The 24,913-nt window shown below is 44.0% G+C and overlaps 1 protein-coding gene across 1 annotated transcript in view; it reads right to left on the bottom strand.

The window, feature by feature from the left end:
* LOC307089418 (lipoxygenase homology domain-containing protein 1-like) overlaps nt 1–24,913 on the bottom strand; it is a gene marked incomplete at both ends in the record, with an annotated part of 86,130 nt that overhangs the window by 15,272 nt on the left and 45,945 nt on the right. Inside the window, 15 exons of the mRNA XM_079755701.1 lie at nt 9,442–9,580; nt 10,116–10,286; nt 11,574–11,759; nt 13,445–13,622; nt 15,058–15,175; nt 19,307–19,434; nt 19,993–20,178; nt 20,528–20,736; nt 21,313–21,442; nt 21,827–22,036; nt 22,399–22,553; nt 22,900–23,062; nt 23,819–23,935; nt 24,227–24,408; nt 24,523–24,690. Coding sequence (XP_079611827.1) covers nt 9,442–9,580; nt 10,116–10,286; nt 11,574–11,759; nt 13,445–13,622; nt 15,058–15,175; nt 19,307–19,434; nt 19,993–20,178; nt 20,528–20,736; nt 21,313–21,442; nt 21,827–22,036; nt 22,399–22,553; nt 22,900–23,062; nt 23,819–23,935; nt 24,227–24,408; nt 24,523–24,690 — 2,440 coding nt within the window. The remainder of the gene's footprint in view (nt 1–9,441; nt 9,581–10,115; nt 10,287–11,573; nt 11,760–13,444; nt 13,623–15,057; nt 15,176–19,306; nt 19,435–19,992; nt 20,179–20,527; nt 20,737–21,312; nt 21,443–21,826; nt 22,037–22,398; nt 22,554–22,899; nt 23,063–23,818; nt 23,936–24,226; nt 24,409–24,522; nt 24,691–24,913) is intronic.

Consider the following 24,913-nt stretch of genomic DNA (forward strand, 5'->3'; position numbering starts at 1 on the left):
GCGCTGCTCATGAAAGATGTAGTGTTTGGCATGGCCAACGCTACACTCCTCTGCGACGTCTCCACTGGCCAACTGCGCATCATGGTACCTGCTGGCTGGAGGCGTAAGGTCTTTGACACTATCCACGGCCTTTCCCACCCGGGGGTGAAGGCCTCTGCCAAGCTGGTGGGGTCCTAGTTCGTCTGGCCGGGCCTGCAGAGGGACATGGGCTGGGCTGCTGTCTGTGGGGCGTGCCAGCGCGCAAAGGTGACTCGTCATACCGAGGCCCCCATGGCACCCTTCAAAGTGCCAGAGAGACGTTTCGACCATGTGAATGTGGACCTGGTGGGCCCACTTTCCCCCTCCCGTGGTTACACCTTCCTCCACACCATGGTGGACAGGACCGCCAGGTGGTCAGAAGTGGTTCCCCTGTCCTCCACTACATCAGCGGAAGTGGCCCGGACGTTCATTATGGCTTGGGTGGCCCGTTTCGGCACACCGACCTTTCCTCGGACCGGGGTCCGCAGTTCACATCGGAGCTTTGGACTGCGGTCGCCAAGGTCCTGGGGGTGAAGGTCCACCGTACCACAGCCTATAACCCACAGAGCAACGGACTTTGCGAGCGGTTTCATCAAGACATGAAGGCCGCGCTCAGGGACAGCCTTACGGGCACTGACTGGGCTGACCGCCTCCCATGGGTTATGCTGGGCCTTCGCTCCGCCCCCAAGGAAGCCGCCCCCAATCTTCAAGCCTCATCGGCCGAGCTGGTGTACGGCCAGCCCCTGCGCGTCCCGGGGGAGTTTCTTCCAGATGCCACGGTTTCTTCCAGATACCCTCCGCATTCTGGAGGGAGGGTCTAAGAACTTTGTTGTGGATATGGGGGGCAGGCTTGAGCGGGTGGCTATAGACCGTCTCAAGCCTGCTCATGTGGATATTGGCAAACCGCTCCAGCTGGCCCAGCCCCCGCGGCGAGGGCACCCTCCTGCGGCAGCCTCGACACCTGCTCCTGCCCTTTGCTCTTCTCCTGTTAAGCGCAGCTGTTCTGGCCGCCTGGTCCACCCCCCTATACGTTGACTTTTCTAGGGAATGAGCTGGTTTGTTCTGTTTTGCACTAGTGGGTGTTCTGTGTTCTCTTTGGGGTACCTGTTAGTTCTGCCTCTGTTCTTTTGGGTGAATTCTGGGGGGGCCTGTGTGGTGACCCACAAGCACGATTAAGAGACATTCACCAAACGACTGTACCTTTAGGGAAAGGGTTACGTCATAGCAGTTCCGGTTTAACCTGGTGTCCCCGTTTGACCTCCATCTCGTTTGATGTGAAGTTTTATATTGAAGTGGAGAGTAAAGCCGACTCGCCGAATCTCCGTCTCTTATCTCCTCATTCATTGCACTCCACACTCAGGTCATTATATGATCAATATATTTTCAACTATGTTGAAAGTTGAAGATGACAGACCATTTTTTTTCTCTTATTTTTCCTTCATTACGTAAGACTTTCTGGTTCATCTTGTGCTTAACGTCCCTCGCTGAAGAGGTAACCAAAAAACACACTATAAACAAGAATAATAAATAGACCTCACCTCTCCATAGGGATGAAACTCAATCCTGGATTGTGCACTAAATAGTAAAAATACAAAGTCCCACTGAGGTAAGGGCTCTCACCCGACCGTTAGATAAGAATGAAACCTAGTGAGGTTGAATGAGATCTCTAAATGAGATACTGCCGCCGGATTGTGCAGGCGGGCTAATCATAAATCAATCTTGGTGGAGGAGGAGCCTTGGGGAGAGACATGAAAGGTAGGGTGGACACGGCTGTGTCTCAATTCAGGGAACGCATCCTTCAAAGGCTGCATTCGAAAGCCGATTGTGTCACTGCGACACGTCAAGGCTGTCCCAATTCGAAGGCTCCTTCAAATGCGGCCAACAAATGCAGCCTTCTTTTCCCGGATTTGAAGGATCCACCGGCTGGATCCTTCATGGCCCAGCGTATTCCAAGATTGTTCTTTTTCTTTGCCATTGGATTTTTTCATAAATGGCGTCGGAGAGAGCGGAAGCGGCAGTTGCACCAAATTACACATTTAATGACAAAACTGTGTAAAAACATTTTTTTATATTAAAATAAAGTTGGGACTATTTTAAATTTGTAACTTTATTGTCAAAGTTCAATTACATTAAACGAGCCATATAACGTTAAATTAATTAACGTTATATTTTACATAATTATTACATAACGGCTCCATATTTCTCCTCCGCCGTCCGGTTTGAACCGCAGCTTTCAGGGTTGCTAGGTGACAGGAGCGGCACGTCATCATGCAAGGTAAAGGGTGTTAAGGGCTTGTTACGCAAACTTGAAATGCTCCGTAGGCCAGACCGTTTCATTTAAAAACGTTCGTTCGGCCTTCAGTCCGGCCTTCACATTCAACGAAGGCCACACCTTCATAGACCGGGTCCTTTGAAGGATGCATCGCCTGAATTGAGACATGGGGAATCCGAGATGGACGGCAGAGCTGGTCACGATACTGATGTAGGCCTATATAACGAGAGGCAAGCTTGCAGGAATCACCCTTAAAGAAGGTCGTAAAGGCCCATTCACACCCTGCGGTAAATACGGATACGGACCGTTTCGTCCGGTCCCGGAGGTGATTCGTCCGTCAACGGGTCCGTCACCTCTGAGCTTACGAATCCGGAGTACTCCGGGAGAAATGGAGCAATACCACCGGAAATCGTGGCGGCAGTATAGAGTCAGAAGTCAGACCATTCGCGAAAATAGATAGAGTAGAATAATATCTGATATGTATATATATTGTATTTAACGTTTTACACTTATATTATACTATATACCTGACCTTTGTATTTTATTTTTCTATAAAATGTATATATATATTTTTTTGTAACTGGTCATTTAAAAAATAGCGCAACATTTTGAGGAGATAATCTGCGGGTTGGTGAGGGGTGTCAAATGCCACCGCCGCATAGGCCAACACTTTTTGCACCTTTTTTGCACCGATTTTTGGCTGATTTTTGGATGACACAAAGCAAAATCATCTCCTCTACGGATGCCATGTTTGCGATTGTCAATGCCGTTAATTTGTGACACAACAGTCACTGCCCTCTAGAGGGTGTATCGTGTAACATCCATAACAACGCTGAAACAGGACGGAGGTATGAAGGGTAGAGACAACGTTTGTACGGACGGACGAATTTCGTCCGGATCCGGAGGTATGAATCGGCCTTTAAACATAGGTACTTGGCCAGACCCTCTTGCCAGGAGTATAAAGTGGGGCCGGAGTATGGCGGCGGTTGGGTGGACCGGTACTTGGGCCGGTACAGTGCTCGATTGACCACAGACTCAATCTTCCAGATAAGGGTAGCAACTGGGCAAGCAGACGGCAGGTTTGAGTACAGGTAGCACCGAGCGTCTGGCTCTACGTTCCAAGAGCCAGGGTGGAATGCCAACCTAAAGTTAATACAGCCAGAGACCAGAACCCACCCTGGCCTGTCCGGAGTTTTGTCTCCTGGTGTACTGAATATACAAAAGGTTCTTGTGGTCCGTCCATCCAAACAATGAATCGCTGTAATATGCCTCCTTGCCAGTATCGCCTTTCCTCCAAGGCCAGTTTCAGGGCTAAGGGATGCCTACGTCATAGTATCTCTCTGGGGGGAGAGCTTCTTTGGAGCAATGCGTTTGAGGGAGCAGCGCCCCTACCCCAGTGGCATCTATCTCCAGGGTTCAAGTTATGATTCCATCTCTGCGGGGGTCTCTTAAAAAATAAATAAATATAGATGCGCAAGTAAATATAGGCTATTATGACCCGGCTCTTCTCAATGCCGTGGAACACTCCGTTCACTTGCATGGGCCCTTCACAACAACGCCAGCGTCTTCGGTTGCTAAGCGACGTCAACATCTTTGGCTAACTATTTCTCTGCTGATCAACGCTACAAATGGTAAAAAATAAATTGTAAAAAGACACACCGTGTGAAGTTATTTTTTCGTTTGGCAAGTAGCCGCTCATTATCGAAAATAAGCCCCTTCAGGTTGAAGAAGACACCTCGGTTTTGCGTCGGTGTCCAGTTCGCCCTGTATGGGATTATTTTCCCGATAATGACCGGCATTCTATTATCCCTTACTTAACGTCAATATTACTCTGTATGTGGAATCGAAAATAGCTTTATTTGTAATTAGAATATTATGCTGCTGTATTTTCAGAGACCCACACAGCTATTTGAGTTTGCTGCTTTCATGGGAGCCAGACCTCTCTTTATGTGAGCTCAGCTCCCACTGGCTCCCACCTAACTCGAACCCTGTCTATCTCCACAACAAACTGAAGCCATTCAGTTTCCACTTATTCCAGTGGATGGGGAAAAAGGCTCAACTATTGAGGTAGCAGGTACTTGCTTTTCACCATTATATTGTTCAAACCCTTATAATCAATTCACAGCCTAAGGATATTCTCCTTTTTGCCAAAAAACAAAAAGCTTGCTTCCATCGGATTCTGATGGACGGATAATACCATCAACTAGGGAGTCACTCCTCCATGGACTTCCACTCCGGTCATGAGAGATTATAAAGCAAACTTCTCGGAAAAGGGGCACCAGGTAAGAGGTCTCTGGCAAAATCATACGGGCAGTGAGGTTGCAGAGATCGGGCATTGTGTTTGCTAAAAACCAGACCTAAGTCAGGGGAATCAACGAGACGCATAGGCTGAGAAGGGACAGGGGGAGTGACAATAGGAGATCCAAGAGGGGATCATCCCTTCCTTCCAATCATTCTGGGGGTTCTGAATCTGCAACCATGAGTATAGACAGTCAATGATGGGAATCAAAAGGGACTCGTGATGGTTTCTGATAATCAAATCTTCAGGGGGACGGACCTACACTCCATTCGAGTGATCAGATTGCCATTTAGGCCCACCACCTTGATAGGGATGTCAAGGGTCTCAGTATCAACACCCAACTGCTGCGCCCCCTCCCTGTCAATGAGGTTCTCGTCTGCTCCAAAACCTAGGATAGCGGTGGGAGGTAGAGTCCCATTACGGTACAAGCGGGCAGCCCAGAGCAATAAGCGAGCGAGAGAGAGAGGGGTTAGAAGTGCTCCTTGTCATTACCCCGCCCTCAGGTGACCAACAAGCCCGGTCGTTTCCATGTCAAGTTGAACAGTCAGACAAGTAAGGCCCAAGCTGGCAAAATAGGCAATTCAGGCAGGCTATGGTCTGCATACAGCAGTCTCTCTTCTCAGGGTGAAGACATGACCCGGTTGCCTGGGCTCCTGCTATGGACAGTGTTCGGAATGTTACTTTAAAAAAGTAATTAGTTTTAGTTACTCACTACTTGTTCCAAAAAGTAACTGAGTTAGTAACTGAATTACTCAATAATAAAAGTAACTAGTTACCAGGGAAGGTAACTATTTGCGTTACTGTAAAAAAAGAAAGTTGCTATTTGTCAAAGAATTTGGATTTTTCTAAGCAGTTTTCAATTGGCCTTAATGCGTTAAATGGTTGAACTGCCCATTTAGGGCCCTGATATACTTCCAACTGAATTTAAATTTGCTTAGTTGCAAAGGCTGTGGAACATCTGCCGAATACTACAGAAAATGCCAACTTTTCATCGGATTGCTCCGGACTCGCCATTTCTGCTGCTTCATCGAATCTGTTTGGTGGGTGCATTTGCGTGTGTGTGTGGCGCGCGTGTCTTGGCTTGTGTGTAAAAACACTGACTCAGATTGGCTACCATGAAACATGACTCTGCCTTAGCCAATCATAATCGCTTATCTCGTTGTTAACGCACCCAGTCTCCACACTAGCAGTTTGTGTTTGGAGCCAGGGGTGCGTTCGGATTACGCAGTTTATTAAATTAATTCATAGTAACGCACCGCATTTAACGTACAGTAACGGAAATGGCGTTGTAACGACGGACACGTAATTAGTTAGATAACCCCGTTACTGAAAAAATAACGGCGTTACCTAACGCCGTTATTTTAAACGCCGTTATTACAAACACTGGCTATGGATGACAAGGAAACTCACGGTGGGACTGGCAAATGCTAAGCATTGGAGAATGGGACGTTGATGATGAAAAGGAAACAACTTTTGCAGAGATCCTATACCTGCGACGCTTGCGGAGCGGGGTTGTCAACACTGATGTAATGAGCGATTAATTGGTTGAGGTTGTGACGCTCCTCATGAGGAACCAGCTCATCATTGATACTGTCGTTGAGTGCACACTGGAATGCCCCCTGCATCGCCACATCATTCAAGCCGCTCCTGGCTGAGAAGGTCTGACACTTGATGGCTAGGATGGAACAGCTGCAGCGACCCTGGCAAAGAGAAAAAGTCTGGGCCTTGCAGCCCAGCCGATGATCTGAGACCTTACCCATCTTCTGAGCTCTCTTTTTCTGTATGAGAAGCAGATTGCAGATCAATCCCCACAGGGCCCATGCCCAGGGGAGAGCGGCTTCTTTCACTGCTCCCTAACCAGGGAGCATTGCACTAAGAACACGACAGGACCCCAGGTCACGAGAGTGGGGAGGAATAGCCGCTACATCCGGCAGGGCTTGGCAACACAGGAGGGCTACCTACCAGTGATGACTTGTTCTCATCATCGGCTGGGGCCATTGTTGGCCAACTGCGACATTTAAATATCCCTTAATAGACAACCTAACCGAACTGTGCCGTTTCTGTGGGGAAGAAGATCTGGGAAAAGCGAAAACTCAGGGGCAACTGTGGATCATTGGATAGTCAGCCTTTAATGTTATTTACATGGAAAGTGAATATTTTATTTAAAAAATTCTACTTTCGGATTGAATGCACATTAACTATCCCACTGTCTGAGACTGTCCAGCCCCTCAGCTCCTTCTCCAACGTCACACAGGAAGAGGTGGAGGCCATCATCAGAAAATTGAAGCCGTCCACCTGTGCACTGGACCCCTTCCCTTCAGCCCTGCTGAAGACCAACATCTCTGCCGTCTCTCCACTCATCACCAAGATCATAAACCACTACCTCCTGGCCGGCCATATCCCACCTGCATTAAAAACTGCTGTCATCAGACTACTATTGAAAAAACCCACCCTGGATCCAGAAGTTCTCTCCAACTACAGGCTACAATCTTCCGTTCCTGTTAAAGGCTCTGGAGAAAACAGTTGCAGCACAACTTCAGGATCACCTCATACAAAATAATCTGTTTGAGAAATTTGAGTCTGGTTTCCGCCCTGGCCATAGTACAGAAACTGCTTTGGTCAGGGTCACCAACGACCTCCTGATGGCAGCAGACACCGGTTCCCCATCACTTCTCCTCCTCTTGGGTTTAACAGCTGCTTTTGACACAGTCGACCACAATATCCTCCTCCACCGCCTGCTATACCCCATTGGACTCACAGGAAATACACACAACTGGGTCACCTCTTACCTCACCGGCAGAACCGAGCACGTCGCCCTGAGAAAAGCCAAATCCCACGCCCACAGTGTCACCTGCGGTGTCCCCCAGGGCTCGGTGTTGGGCCCCACCCTTTTCTCCATCGACATGCTCCCCCTGGGCAGCGTCATCAGCAGGCATGGGTTATCTTACCATTGCTATATTGCAGGATCCTGATGAGGGTGTGCAAATATGAACACATCACCCCCATCCTCAAATCCCTTCACTGGCTCCCTGTCATATTCAGAATTGAATACAAGGTCTCCCTCCTCACCCACCAGTGCATCCACGGACATGCCCCCCCCCCCCCCCCCCCACCCCCTACCTCCAGGAGCTCCTGTCCCCCCAGACCACCTCACGCACCCTTCGCTCTGCATCAGCACACACCCTCAGACCACCTAAGACCAAGCTCCGCACCGTAGGCGATCGGGCTTTCTCCGCTGCTGCCCCTAGACTATGGAACGCCCTCCCTGACCACCTGAAGGCACCACAGACTACAGCTGTTTTTAACCTAAACCTAGACTTACCTTTTTTAAAAAGCCTTTTGCTAATTTCTCTTTTACTGTATATGTATTATATGTTTTAACAACCCTTTTTTTTTTCTCTTTTAAACTCTGTAGCACTTTGAGATTTTCGAATGTAACGTGCTCTACAAATAAAATGTATGATTATTATTATTACTATTATTATTATTATTATTGTCATTGTTATTATTTTGTTTGTGGTTCCACTAGTTGTGTTTAGCAAGATGAATGAGCACTTTTTGTGTCCGGCCTGATCATCACAAGATTAAATGGATGTCCTCTTTGTTCTGGTCACTGACCACTGTGGAGCCCTTCTTGGTGCCATCTTCTCCCGGGACCTGAAGCTGGAGCTCAACATCAGCTCTATCTAATAAGCAGAGAATGTACGGCCTGCGGCAGCTGAGGAGGTTCCACCTGCCTGGTTAGCAGTCATCTGCCTTCATGTTACGGTTCAGTTCATATTTCAGCAGAATGTGATGGTTTTTGCTCTGTATTTGTGCATGAATCATGTGTTTTGTTGTAAGCAGTGTAGGGACCTTAATTCTAAGCATTTAGAAAAAACAGTTGAAAAATATTTGGGATTATGCAGCTGATGCCAGACCTTTGAACAGTCGCTTATTGTGTTGGAAACGAGTGCGATGACAGTTTTGTCTGTGTAAGTGTTTCTGGCTGACCTGCTTTTTAAGAGGGATGGCTGTTATTATAATGAGTGGTTTTATGCGACACCTAATGTCCAACAATGTGGTGATAATGTTGCACTGGAATAGTCTTCCTAATATTATTTATCTTCCCCAATGGTTTTATATCCAGACTCCAAAGAAGAATGAGTCTTTGGAAAATGTTTTGAAAATGTATGAAAAATGAAACAAAAAGGCTTTCAAGGATAGCCTTTTTGGATAGCTATGACTTTCTCCCGGTTTTCCAACAGCTGTCTTTCAACCACCGACGCAATCAGATCAGATGAAAGTTGCCAGTTAACTGCTTCAACCAAAAAAACAATTTCCTTTTATTTTGTCGAAGTAGCCGTCCTTTGCTTCCTTTTTCATGTTATTTGGGTTAAAATCGTGCATTTGATGTTCACATGGTTCAATCGCTTTTTTTCTTTATGGGTTGATTTGTGTTTGCTGTCACTGTGTGCGGTGGCAAAATGAACTTCAATAAAGAGGTTTATCTTAAATCATGGTGACCCCTACCTTAAATCCAATGCTCCAGAACTGTTTAGGCTTTGTTGGTGTTTGGCAGCTGTATTGATTTATTTTGGTTCAGATCAATGGTTTGGAATCCATTCAGCAGTAGCTCTGACTAATTAAGCAATTCTTCGATACTTACCGGTTTATCCTGACACCCCTAATATACATATATATGTATATATATATATACACATTTTGATTGAACGTACAAATGTAGTAAAAACTATGGCTGAATTTCTAAGTCATATACATTCATTTGATTGTTTCCATGTCAACTTATTTTTCACAAAGTCAAACAAACGAAAACACCCAGATCAGTAAAAGTATCCCTGAAGCACCGTACCGCTGAAACCTCTTCTTCTTGGATGAGTTCTCCAGAGTGAACTCTTTGGATCTTGCCTTCTTTCCCTCCAGGATCACCCAGCCATTCTCCTTGGTCTCTGCATCGTCGGTGTCTGCCGTGGTAACACTAATCTCATATTCTGGAAGAAAGAAAGAAACACGTTCCTTCTAGGAAGTATGTCTATTCCCTCTATGTCGGAACTGTTACATCAAATGCTTGCATAATATAATGATTAATAATTAATTATATCGTAGCCTCATCGACTCGCACAAATGAGTTTTCTTTGGTAGAAACGAGACAGGAAAGCAGGCATAAATCCACCTGTTGTCGGTTTCTGGCCCAGGCTCTGTGCCTCCTTCCCCTAAAGTTCTGCTATAACATAGTTGGACTGCGGGATCCGTGACCAGCATGAATTTAAATATAGATTTAGATATGCTGGTGAATATAGCATTTAATAGTTTAATATCTAGGCCAACAAAACAGAAGACTCACACACAAGACACAATCAAGATCCCATAATTTAAAAACCTCTCAGAATTTAAGAATTGTTTGAATAAAGACACTCAACACAATTAACCCGGCCTATCATTAATTCCCTTTAATAGTCTTTAGTCGTTTATTGGTCCCTTGATCTGACAGGACCTTAGCATGACGTTGTGAGGCCCCAGTCTTACTGGTCTTCTCGTTGAAGTCCAGCTTGTCGTTGTTGGCACAGGGCAGCTCCCTCATGATCTGCCCATCGTCCTCGTTCTTGGCCAGCCAGCGGTCGCACGGAAAGCGGAACGTCTGGTCCATCACCTCGTCCTTCACGTCCACGTACTCGATGTGCCAGCCGGGAGCAGGACCTGCGGCCAGCCGCGGAGATAAAGGAAGACACATTTAGGATTCTTTGTAGGACGATAGAACTAAGATTAAGATGTACCTCATGCATCCCAGTTGAACATGTCTCACAGCAGAAGTACAGGAAATGAACAACAACTAGAAATCCTACAGTTCCTGAAGAAATTGTACTACTTTGCTTATGTTTGCGTATATTCATATGTTTTTTAATGTATGTGTATATATGTGAACTGATGTTTATGTATTTTATTGTAAGTTTACTTTGTATGTGTACTTATGTATATATATATATATATACATATCTATACGTGTATGTGTATGTGCATGTATTTTAACATACGTGTATGTATGTCTTAGTATGTCTACATATGTTAAGCTATGTGCATGTATTTGCAATTTGTATGCGTACATATATATAGGTTTGTGTACGTATGTATGAGTATGTATAGGTATGTTTGGCTATGTGTAGGTATGTCTACGCGTACACATTTGTATATGTACTTATTTATACAAATGTATGTGTACTTATGAATATGCATGTGTACGTGTATGCATTTATTAGATATAGATTTGATGCATAAAATGTGTGGGAAATATTGAGGGAGAAAATTGAGTTTATACATTTTCCTTGGTTTCAATATTTTGATGGGACAGATACACAAGATTTCTGATTAAATTTATTCTTTAGTATCTTCAAAACCAAATTTAATATTGCTTATGAAAGCTATAGCACATGATTCTAGGTACTATCCATGATAGTACCTAGAATATGATATGACATGTCTTTCCATGTTATTGTTTGTGCGAGTTGATGGCGACCAAAAAAAGTGTCAAAGAAAGAAGAAGTATGCAAGAGAACAGGACTTGTCTGCTTGCAGCAGTGCAATATTACTTCTGCAGTGCCGGCACCACTGAACTTTGACTGCCCAGCCCAATCTCGTTGTGTTGTAGTGACGACCCCTAGATGGTCCATATTACTGCACTGCTGCAACACTGCTGATGTTGACTCTTGATGGCTTTGGTGTGGCATTTGACTGAAAAACCTCAAGGTCCATCTTCACTGTTCATATGCTTGTAATATGCAAGAGTATTTCAACTCCAATTTCACATTACATACAATGTGATGATAAGTTATCCTACTAAATGGCTTTTGATATAATTTCAGAATTTTAAGAACACACCTGTGTAAACAAATTACTATTCATTAGTACAAATCTACTATGATTGAATTATATTAAGTACAATTTCTAAACAAAAAAACAACAAAGCAAACAAAGAGAGTGTTTTCTGACCTTTGTTGTCATGCCACACACGTACTTTGGAGAGCTCTCCTAAGCTGAGGATGTCTGAGAAGCGGAACGTGTCCACCTGCTTCCGCTCAAACTTGTTGGATTTGCTGGAGTCTCTCAAGGTCAGAGTTCCCGTGTCTCCATTCTCTCCGAAGATAATGAGCCAAACATTGGCGTCCGTGCCGGCCGCTGAGGACATAAACATAAAGAGTCAGATTAACTCTTCCTCCTTACGATATCACAGGTTCACCTAAAAACAACACAATCAATGAAACAATGCTTGGATGCAGACAAATACCAAAACATTAGAATTGAACAAATGTTCCAAATCTCAACCAGTACTTCTGTACTCTTGTTTCAGTCACAACATTTTACAAAATATATCTAGATAGTTTCCACTAATTGAAACATATCATGGTCGGTTTGAGTCTGTATTCATAGATGTGCAATACAACCACTCCTAAACATGGCTGGCCATGGCATTTGGACCTGCTTTTTACTGTTGTAGAACTTTACGATGGCTCTATAGAGAGGAGTGTTACTGCCCGACGGCTTGGCACCCGGTCCAGGGGCAGGTCTGCACTGCTAGACACACGGGACTAACACCAGCCTCCGTAGACATAACAATGGAAATAGGTAGCCTGTGTAATTGCATATGTTGTTTACTTTAATTATTTAAGCTTTGCTTTTACAGGTTGTGTAATCTAGCCACCCCATTTGTTTACTAGTGTTATCCATCTATCCCAGTGGGAGTGTGTGTGGATGATGGCTGCTTTCAGCAGCCTCACCTAGCCCAGTCTGATAAGACTCTGAGGCTGGGTAAGGCTTCACACCTGTTGCACTTTAAGTAATCAGTGGGCACAAGTTAAACCAGCCATCTCCACACATACATGGGAGATCTCATGGATGGCAGCGGAGCACCCCTGCCATGTTCATTATCATCCTTTGCAATAAACCGGATTTAACACCACCACCCTGTGCCCTTTTCCTGGAGGAGCCCAAAATAAGTCACCTAGGTTGAGTGCGGCATTAAGTGGTCACAAGAAGCCCCTTATGCATATAACTCATGCATGAAACTCTGGCCTTTAGGTAAACATCTCCCTCCTTTCATGTTGAGACAATAGCCTTCTCGGGAGGGGGTGAAACTGTTAAAAGACCCCAAACCACAAAGACAGTTTGCTTAGTTCGGGGCTCACTCTGCTAGACTGCTATATGCATACATAATAGGTTATTTTCAACAGCAAATGTTTGCTTTTGCATTTAGAAGTCTCATCTGTCCTAGTAACGCAGTATCTCATAAAGGAATGGCCTAGACACGAGTGAGACCACTGATATCACCAAACCTCAGACCGCTCACAGTGGGCTAACTGGAAGCAGAAGTAACCAGTTACAACACTCAGGACAGTGTACTGTATGTAAAGGGGCTGTACTGTATGTATACGGGCTGTACTGTATGTATGTATAGGGGCTGTACTGTATGTATAGGGACTGTACTGTATGTATAGGGACTGTACTGTATGTATATGTAGGGGCTGTACTGTATGTATAGGGGCTGTACTGTATGTATAGGGACTGTACTGCATGTATGTATAGGGACTGTACTGTATGTATAGGGGCTGTACCGTATGTATGTATAGGGGCTGTACTGTATGTATGTATAGGGGCTGTACTGTATGTATAGGGACTGTACTGTATGTATATGTAGGGGCTGTACTGTATGTATAGGGGCTGTTATGTATGTATAGGGGCTGTAATGTATGTATATGTAGGAGCTGTACTGTATGTATATGCAGGGGCTGTATTGTATGTTTATGTAGGGGCTGTGCTGTATGTATAGGGACTGTAATGTATGTATATGTAGGGATTGGACCGACCTGAAACATCGCTGGTCTTGACATTGATGATGTATTCGGTGAGCTCCACCATCTCCTCGCCGTCCACCACCGCCGCCATCTCACAGACCAGGGTGTGCTTGGGCCCCAGCGTCCTGGACAGCCAGTCCTCGTAGGTGAACAGGCACTCTTCTTCTGTGGTCAGGTTACGCAGAGTCACCTGGAAGAACAGAGTGGAGCTTCAGCTAGTGAACGATGCAGAAAAGCACCAACGTGATCACATGTCATTTATCAAGTAATGAGCAGATGAGTGCACAGTTTAGTCAGAACTTATGTGTGGAATGGTACGTATGTACCATTCCATGATGTGGCTAGATGATCATGTGTCAATAAATTCCTCTGAATTTTGTGTTTTTTTTCTGAGAAATTCTTTGGAAATCTTTGCCCTGAAGCACGAAGAGAGCCTTCAACTGTCTCATTAACTGTCATGATATCATGAGTTAATGAAGCACCAATAGAACTGTCTCATTAACTCATGATATAATGAGTTAATGAAGCACCAAAAGAGCCTTCAACTGTCTCCTTAACTCATGATATCATGAGTTAATGAAGCATCAACAGAGACTTCAACTGTCTCATTAACTCATGATATCATCAGTTAATAAAGCACCAAGAGAGCCTTCAACTGTCTCATCAACTCATGATAGCATGAGTTAATAAAGCACCAAGAGAGCTTTCAACTGTCTCATTAACTCATGATATCATGAGAGTTATGAAGCACCAAAAGAGCCTTCAACTGTCTCATCAACTCATGATAGCATGAGTTAATAAAGCACCAAGAGAGCTTTCAACTGTCTCATTAACTCATGATATCATGAGAGTTATGAAGCACCAAAAGAGCCTTCAACTGTCTCATTAACCCATGATATCATGAGTTAATAAAGCACCACGAGAGCCATCAACCGTCTCATTAACTCATGATAGCATGAGTTGATAAAGCACCAAGAGAGCATTCAACTGTCTCATTAACTCATAATAGCATGAGTAAATAAAGCACCAATAGAGCCTTCAACTGCCTCATTAACTCATGACATCTTGCCCAGGAAACTTTTGGTTGAGGAAAGTACTTGGTGTGGTTCCTGACTGTTCCTTACTGCTCACTTCCAATAGCTCATACCATATTTCAGGCTAACTTTAAAGTATTTTTTTCAAGAAAATTAGAAAACTATAAAAAAGTATTATCTTGCCTATAATTTTCTCAATAATCAAATTCTCAATAACTCAATAATCAAAAAACCATCACAATATTTTATATTGGTTACATTACAAAATATAAAGATGAATCATAAACATAAATATAACATGGCCTCTCTGATGTCTATTCAGTGATTGCTATGGTGTCTGTATTTCAAATGAATGTGTTCCATATTTCTATTTTTTATTAATCCAAATCTGTATCTATTGAACATATAAAGGCAGACAAACATAGACTTTGTTTTTCTCTGTTGATTGTAACTAATACGTCCTCTACACACCATACGTCACCCACCAACAGGGGGCACCATGTAACAACACGGTACACGCTCACATGGTAGGTAATGGTTACCATGATGGTGAGTGCCTACATCGTAGGTTCCCATGGTGTGGTAGCTTGCCTTATCGAGGAACCAGTCGGGTCGGCTGCCCGTGCCATCGATGCGGACCCTCATCTTCTTCAGTGGAGCGATGTCATCAATCTCCAAGTTAAAGGTGTCCTGTTGGCCCCGCTCAAACCTTACACACACACCCACACACACACACACACACACACACACACACACACACACACACACACACACACACACACACACACACACACAATTAAGGAACTTGATACGGTAGTAAGTGCCAATCATTGCCAATTTGACAATGATTCACCTTTCAAGAGGAATGATTAGAAAAGTTGACATGAAAAGTACTGAGACACATTCAGTAGAAACTCATTGAGAAACAGATGGGAGGAAATAACATCGGAGAGGCTGTGTGTGTGTGTGTGTGTGTGTGTGTGTGTGTGTGTGTGTGTGTGTGTGTGTGTGTGTGTGTGTGTGTGTGTGTGTGTGTGTGTGCTCTAGCGTGTGTGAGATCATGCACACGGGTCTATGAGGGGCCGCCTGGGACAGAATTCATACTTGGTCTTACACACACTATTATAATCTCGCATATACACTATTATACTCCTTTTACATGTATGTATGGGAGTGTATAGTCGTGTATGTGAGATAGTATAGTAGTGTATGCGGGAGAGTATAGTTGGGTATGTGAGAGTATAGTAGTGTATGTGAGAGAGTATAGTAGTGTATGCGAGAGAGTAGAGTTGGGTATGTGAGAGAGTGTAGTAGTGTATGTGAGAGAGAATAGTAGTGTATGTGAAATAGTATAGTAGTGTATGTGAGAGTATAGTTGTTTATGTAAGATAATATAGTAATGTGTGTGAGAGAGTTTGACTGAAACAGAAGTGAGTTTGATTCCTCAGTTCCTGATTGGCTGACAGAAGAGGCGGTAGCTTCTGGCGCTCAAAATACTGCGCTGTCATTTCACTCTTGAATATCCAGCGATGTTGTTATGCTGCGTTCGCACCAAAAAATTATTTGGTTGATTGTTCGCGTGGCAACCTGAGTTTGAGAGAGGCTTCCTCTTGTGACCGCCAATTCATTCTCAACCATGGCCGGTCTCTACGTGTTGTGGAAGTACCAGAGACGTCTGAAAAAAACAACGCAGTCATTTAGGATTCATAATATCACCCGTTCTATAAAATATTCTAATCTAGAAACCTCCGGGAGCTCTGGCGTGAGTCCGGGAGATTTGAATTGGGTTGCCAAATAAATTAAACTAAAAAAATAAATAATATATATATACACACATTAGCATTTACAAAACTTTCAACATGAAGCATGTTTTTGATAGTACTGAATGTTTGTATTGTTCTGATAATTTTACTTATAAGATTGAATCTAGTTGAAAGGCTAATGTACATTGTGAGAGGAAATAACAACAATTAGATAGCCAAAACAAGGAGATCTGAACTCCGCCTAAATGCTTTTATTTGGTCTCATTTAGGGCAGAGTATTTAATACGTGTATTAAAGTGCATAAAACAAAGTTGTGATTTATCTCTTTGAAATCGCTGGTTTAAGTTCATATATAAGGGGATGGGGAATTGGCAGTAAAAACGTTCAGGAATGTTCATTTATGCACAAATTTGTTCTTCTCACGATTTTATAGATAAGGCCTATTGTGAATTGGGTCACGACGCGCAATGGTTTGTAATTTAAAAAAAATGGGTCCCCAGAAAAAAAGTTTGGGAAACACTGCCCTAGAGTATCTGTGGTATAAAGGCTGGGACGAATTTTGAATTATGAATATGTACACTTTATGTTGAAAGTATAGACCGTTGCGATACCCATTGATACGAATGGCGTGAAGATTATTCTTGAAAACGAGAGCTGGTAAATTGTGCAAAATAAATTAAACTGTAATCAGACAACGCGATTATATGCTATAGACCCTAAAGTATCTGTGGTATAAAGGCTTGGAAGAATTTCGAACTATAAATATGTACAATTCATAGCGTTAGCTCTCTGGCTCATAGCTCAGCGGACTAGAAAACCTCCCTTTGCCAAGTCGTAGCTAAGGTCATCCTATTTATGTGAAAAACTTTATAGTTGGATTGTTAAACGCATGAAAATATAAATGAATGACCTTAATTTATTTTCTTTGGCAAGTGACCATGGTATAAGTGGGATAATATCCTTCGAGGTGTCAAAAACATGTTTGATCGATCGTAATTAAAGGGGACTACTTTTTGAGGGGGATGAAATCAAACAGAGTATACATTTAATAAGCATGCAATACGAATAAGAATTATTTAGGTATTTGAATTGTTTTGTTACGTTGGCAAGCAAGAATTAGAATAACTGGGATAATCAGTCGTATCAAAACGGGTGCCAACCAACCGTGCCAACCAACCGCACAACAAGACATTATTGAGGCTCTTGTCGCTGTCGTCTCTTTCTGCATATGACATGCGCGTAGAGCGGGGAGTGACGTAGACTGATAATCCCTCTATACAGATAGAAATAAAGCTCCAGGTTCCCCCGCCGGAGCTCCCGGAGTGTTCTAGATTAGAATATTTTATAGAACGGATGATATTATGAATCCTAAACGACTGCGTCGGTTTTTCTGACATCTCTGGTACTTCCACAAAACGTAGAGACTGGTCATGGTAGAGAATGAATTGGCGGTCACAAGAGGAAGCCTCTCTCAAACTCAGGGGACCACACGAACAAGCGACCAAATATATTTTTGGTGCGAACTTAGCATAACAGAATCGTTGGAAATTCCAGAGTGAATTGACCAGAAGCTACTGCCTGTTCTGTCAGCCAATCAGGAACTGAAGAATCAAACTCACTTCTGTTTCATTCGAACTCACTTCCGTTTCATTCAAACTTAGTTCTGTTTCATTCAAACTCACTTTCGTTCCATTCAAACTCTCACACACACTACTATACTCTCTCAAACACACACTACTAGTCTCTTGCATAAACAACTATACTCTCACATACACAACTATACTCTCTCACATACACTACTATTCTCTCTCACATACACTACTATACTCTCTTACATACACTAGTATTCTCTCTCTCACACACTACTGTATTCTCTTGCATAAACAACTATACTCTCTCTCACACACACTACTATACTCTCTGACATACACTACTATACAGTGGTGGGTAGTAACGTGTTACAAGTAACGCAAATTAGCAAAAAGTACTTTTTTCGGGTACTTTTCACGTTCCCTTTTTAAGTCTGTAATTTTACTCTTACTCGAGTAAATATTTGATTTAGAATTCTACTCTTTACTCAATTACATTTTCCATTGTGCCTTCATTAAAATGAGTATTTTGATAAACACGTTATCTTCGTTGACTGTAATACAAGCGTACACTTAGCGACGCGCCCTCCCTAGGTTGCAACATTGTTGCGATTCCATAGACGAGTCGACAGTTGGGACTGAGGACTAGAAACGCCGTGGATGCAGACGCGCAGGAAGATATTTTCGGCAGGGGGTGCGGGGTTACGGTCCACGTAGAGTTTATATAATTCTAAAGATACTATGTTACACAGGCTCTGTATTCTGCAGATCACTCTAGAACTTGTTCGTCATTGTTGTGTCTGGCTGTGAGTGCATGCTATGCGTAGGCTGGATCGCAATCGCGTGAAGACAAATCTGATTGGCTAATCAGCTAACCAAGCCAACCTGGTTAGTGTTTCATTGGTTGTGTTCCTACAAAACTCTTGCCTTTTTTCATATGAGCAGAGCTGAAATTAATTTACGTTTTTGTGTAAATTTGTTTGAAATTAAATTACATTTTTTGTTGTTGTACGTATTGTTGCATGTATGTTTAATGAACAATGCACACAATGAATCAACTTGTGAAGAAATGTTTTAAGAGTGCATCTCTTTCTCTATCTCTCTCACTCACACACGTTATGTCTTTTTCACTGATACAAGCACTCCAATACAAAAATGTAAAGTAACTTGTAATTTTTATAACTTTATAACAAAGTACTTTTTTTGCTCTTACTCAAGTAGGTTTTCAAATTGGAATATTTACTTTTACTCAAGTAGATTTCGAAGGAAGTAATTGTACTACTATACACTCTCGTACATACATGTTAAATGAGTATAAAAGTGTGTGTATGAGTATAGTGGTGTATTTGCGAGATTATAATAGTGTGTGTAGGACCAAGTATGAATTCTGTCCCAGGCGGCCCCTCATACAAGTCTGTGTGTGCTGACCATATCATGCAGCATGTGTGCAAGGCTAGTTGATACTTTTTTCATCTACACAGAACCAACCGGTCCTCGTTTTTCTGCAGGAACATCTCTTCGGTGCTCCCGTTGAGCCCAAACACTGACATGAAGATATTGGTGTCAGTCCCAGCGTTCTGCACATCCCCAGTCAGCACCACCACCTCATAGATGATCTTGAAGAAGAAATGCGTCAATAGAAATGAGAGATTTGTCCCTTTACCACACTAGCCAAGCCCTATTCCTGAACTCCTGCATGTTCCCTCTCACTTAGAGATAATTAGAACAGTTGTTCAGAGTCCATCACAGTTATAAACAGGGTGCGATTTGCCGGTGGGGATGGTGGGGATTATCCCCCCCTCTGGTTTACACGTCCTACCCTCTGCTGAATTATTTTTATCCTCGGTGGGGATAAAAATTACCCCCCCCACCCAAAGTATTTTCACCATTACATCGTAATAATTAACAACCAAAATACACAGGGTCCGTCTTCATTTTGAAACATTTTAAAATGTTTCTCAAAATTATCCCCCCCTCTGGTTTTTTCACAAATCGCACCCTGGTTATAAACAACACTGGCAGGCTAGTGTAGTGGTTAAAAGGCACTGGTTTGGAACATCATGTCCACAGTCTACCTGTAGGCTGATCTAGCATATCTTAGATATAGTGTAGTGTCTACAAATTGTATATTGTTGGGATTTATTTTCTTCACTCATCCTCCCTTCATTCAATACCTTCCGAGTGATGGAGATGGTCTCGGCGTCCAACATGTTGAACACTCTGGAGGTCAGCCCGTCTCCTCGGTCCTTGGCCAGCCAACACTTGCAGGCAAACTCGTATTTGATGCCCCTGGTGGGCGCAGAGACGGCCAGTTCATCCACCAGCCAGCAGCTCTCAGGAGTGGCTCCGTCATGGCCCAGCTGGGGGGCAAACACACAGTCAAAGTCATTGTAACTATTAAAAAAGTCCCTACCCCAAGTACCTTAAGTCAAGCGACAGTGTGCAGTGGATGTATGTAGCAAAGAATATGCTAAAATAGACACTTTCCCTACCTGGAATGTGACTTTCAGTTCAATCCAGTGTGGTTGGTACATATGTTTGAGTGTGTATTTACAAGCTATTCTATATTGTATATATTGGGTATTTCTGTGTTAGCTACAGGGGAAGCTGTGGCCTAACCATAACCCTAACCCTCTCTTAAAGTCCTCCTGGATATTCATTATGACCGCTCTATAAATGCTAGCCCTTCTGTTCCTCCACACTCCTCACCTCCACCTTCTTGATCTCTCCCACGTCCGCCCCGTGGCACACAAAGCTTTCCAGGGAGCCCTCCTCAAAGCTGGTCCTGCCGTCGGTCATGTCCAGCCACATGCGGTCCGTCTTGCGCTGGCCGGCCCCCACCACAATGACGTAGGCCCGGCTGGAGGTGCTGCTGTCCTCCGCCAGGCCCGTAGAGACGCTGATGTGGTACGGGATGACTGGAGAGCACAGAGCTCATGGTCAGTGGTGACGAGGGGGGCCACTTTAAGCACATTAACACTAACAACAACAACAATCACTTTTTATGAATATTGTCGTAGTCAGGGTGCGATTTGTGAAAAAACCAGAGGGGGGGATAATTTTGAGAAACATTTTAAAATGTTTCAAAATGAAGACGGACCCTGTGTATTTTGGTTGTTAATTATACCAAGTTAATGGTGAAAATACTTTGGGTGGGGGGGATAATTTTTATCCCCACCGAGGATAAAAATAATTCAGCAGAGGGTAGGACGTGTAAACCAGAGGGGGAGATAATCCCCACCATCCCCACCGGCAAATCGCACCCTGGTCGTAATCGTAGAAGTAGTTGTGATTCGTAGTTGTGGTTATTGTAGTATTAATGGTGACATAATAATGATGGTGTATATTAATTTATTATGAGTGAGTATTAAAATGGTTTTAAAGTTTTGTTTTTAATCTTTAATTTAATCTTTCCCTTTGTAAAATGTGTTGTCAAGTGTGTATAGTGCTGCAGTAAAAACACCATAAGAAAATTGCTCTACTAGTGTTCTTACTGGGCAGCTCCTCCACAATCTCCTCCTTCTTCTTCTTGTTTTTCTTGTTCATGTTGCTGTCCACATCCTTTAGAGCTGGCGGCAGGTTCTTCTTCTTACTGTTCTCAGTCTCCCTGACGCCCTCGTAGCCCTGCAGAGACCACAGGTACACAGGTACACCACACATGCCAGGATATGCATGTATTGCATGTTATGTTGCATTACCTGACAACAACACAAACATACATGAAGGCACACAAACACACACACACAGACAGACACACACAGACACACACAGACACACACACACACACACACACACACACACACACACGCACAAACACACTTAGGGGAGTTGAGGCTCTGGATCCTATTTAAGGTGTTGTCATTGGATTTGTCCAAGCTAAAACCTTCCACGTCAACCACAGTGAAATTGTATTTGAGGAAAAGATTCCACTCATGAGAACAAATAGTAAGAATTGTATTTGATTGGAGTAGTCAAATTGCACACACACACACACACACACGGCTGTACCATGACATGAAAGAACCTGCAGATGCGTTTGTCCTCCTTCTTCTTGGAGAGCCAGCGCTCACACTGGAACAGGAACACCTCCTCCGTATCTAGGTCCACCACCTCCACCTGATCCAGGTACCACTCAGGGCTTAGCAGACTGTTGTCATGGCGAATCTTAATCTTGAACACTTGTCCGAGGTCCACGGCCTCCATGGTGAATGTATCCACCTAGTGACAGGTTAGTTATAGTAGGAGCTCTGCAGGACGGTTCCCATCATGTTGAGAGTTAATGGAGCTGTAGGTAATGTTGGATAGCTTTTATTGGAGTGTAGTTTTTCAGGAAATGTGACAGCCATCCATCAGCTGTTACTCACAATGAGTGAAGGAAATGGGCTGCAAACATATGTGTTCCCAGTGGAATGCGCCGGCCTTTGTATCAGCCAAATTTCAAATGATTACAAAAATTATAAGGATTTTGACCAATCACGGCACCTCCTGCCTGATTGGTTGGGATAGTCTATCCTGCCAGTCAGTCCCAGGTTTGCCATATGCTCCGTGGTCTATGTATGTAGGCCTTTTTCTGGTCTTACCGATCCTCGCTCAAACTTGTTGGTGTTGGTCTCTGACTTGCTGAGCTTCCTCTCGCCCGTGTCCCCCAGGTCGCCGTACATGGTAAGGAAGACGTTGGCGTCGGTGCCGGCCCCATAGACATCCCGGGTCGTCACGGAGATGCTGTACATGTGAGCTGAGAGGAGGAGGAGGAGAGGAGGAAGAAAGGGAAATCACTTTCTTGTTCTGAACAACAACTGAGGACAATCATTTGTATTCTCAAATCTCAAATCTTCTACCGTCAAGGTCGTTTTAGCAGAATGTATTATCCAAAGTAACTTACAGTACATTAAGAAACATTATGTTAATGGGAAGGTAGGGGTCTCTTGCTCAAGGAGGCCAACAGGTAGACTGTGGACTTTGGACAGTGAAACAACAACTGTCTGGCTCTACTACACTGCCCCCTGCCACCAGTATATATACATATATATATATATGTATATCTGCGTATGTACCTGCATATATGAACCATGTGAACCTACTCTCTAGCGCGTCCTCCACCTCGATCTCGGTGACCTTGAGGCTGCCATCGCGAGCCAGCTTCTCCGTGATGATGTCAGAGGGCACCAGTTCTCGTACCGTCTCCCCATCGTCCTCCGACCGGGCCAGCCAGCACTCACACGGGAAGATGATCGTCTCCGAGCCCTGAGGGAGGCCGTGGCACATAGGAGGGTTGAGTGAGTAGTGTTGTTTGAACACAAAAAACAGGCCGATTATGTCTTGAGTAACCATGTATAATATATCATAAATGGAAGTGGTTGAGCCCTACATATAGATGTCTATAGATGCTTATTTTAAGTGTCTACAATCATTATGATTTTGGAAAAATCTTCCTCGTACAACCATGTTTGTGCTGTGTAAGGGGCGATATCATGCTTTACGACTTTTTCCTTTGCTTTAGACTGTTATATGACGTATGTATACATGTTTAACCGTTTTTAGATAGCAAAATCTAAGCCCGAGCCAGGGGGAATATTCGTGCCCACCGAGAACACCCCTCGATATGTGCGTCAAACAGTGCGCCAAACTTTACTTCCGTAACATTTGGACGTCGGATTGTGCAGCGGGCGGTGCTGAAGTGCAGAAGTCCCACCTCCTGGCTACCCACAATGTTTACAATTTTGCGGAGGAGTGAATTTGCAGATGCACTCGCAAAGCATTCGACCAATCGCAATAGAGCCGGCATGCTGACCAATCACAGCAGACTAGGCTACTCAGGAGGGGGGCCTTAAAGCGACATGATACAAAACAGAACGTTTTGCAGAAAGTAACAGTGAGAATAATAAGGGGTATTTCCAACATACAGGCATGTAACCCTATTCTAGTAGTAACCCAAAAAGCAATTACTAACCCTAAAAAAGCATGATATGGGATCTTTAAGTCCTATAGGTCTGATCCTACCTTTCCCTTCCTCAGCAGCCTCCTGATCTCCACCCGGTCCAGGTGCCAGCCCGGGTTCACCCCTCGGTTGTCGTGACCGATACGGATCTTCTCGATCACATCCCCCACATCCTCCAGCTGGGTGGATAACATTAGAAATGGTAACAACATGATGCATCATATCATTCATTCAGCATCAAAATAAGCACTCATTAAAGAAACAACCCCACTGAAAGCAGCAGGCATATTGTAGCAGGAATGACCGTAACCATGTATGTTCAAAGTCACTGTCATTCTAGAATACTATACGATAATGCTACAGTATACATACAAATCAATGTTTCCTTATTGCTCCAAGTGTCCACTTACTCTCCTTACTTTTGATTTAATACACAGAGTCCTTTGACTGATCGGTGGTGACCCTCATACCTCAACTATGAACATGTCCTCGGCGCCTCTCTCAAAGAAGATGGTCCTCTCCCTCTTGTTGAAGCACAGGCGCTTCTGCTGCGTGCACACGCCGAAGCGACCGTACAGCACGATGAACACGTCCGCGTCCGTCCCCGCGCTGAACAGGTCGCTGGTGAAGATTTTTATCTCATAGGGCACGACTAGAAATCCACAAAAAAAACGCACAACAACAGCACACACAGAGACATCTATCGTTTAAATTACATCAACATTGGATTCAAATCAAATGGTGGTTGTGGGTTTAGTTATTTTACAAGGTGTGTAGAGCTCTGTCTGCAGTGGGTTGGGGAAGAGGTCCCGGACTATGGCCCCGTCGTCCTCCCCGGTGTCCAGCCACCTTCCACATGGGAAACACAGCCTCTGGCCCAAGGACTGGGCGTCGATCTCCACAGACTCCAGGAACCAGCCTGCAGACCCTCCTCCTGGAGAGAGAGAGAGCGAGAGAGAGAGAGAGAGAGAGAGAGAGAGAGAGAGAGAGAGAGAGAGAGAGAGAGAGAGAGTGAGAGGGATGGAGAGAGACACAGAGAGAGACAGTGAGACAGAGAGACAGAGAGAGACAGAAAGAGAGAGACAGAGAGAGAGAGAGACAGAGTGACAGAGAGAGACAGAAGGAGAGAGAGAGACAGAGATAGACAGAGAGACAGA

Source organism: Pollachius pollachius (assembly GCF_949987615.1).
Source record: "Pollachius pollachius genome assembly, chromosome: 18".
NCBI lineage: Eukaryota > Metazoa > Chordata > Actinopteri > Gadiformes > Gadidae > Pollachius > Pollachius pollachius.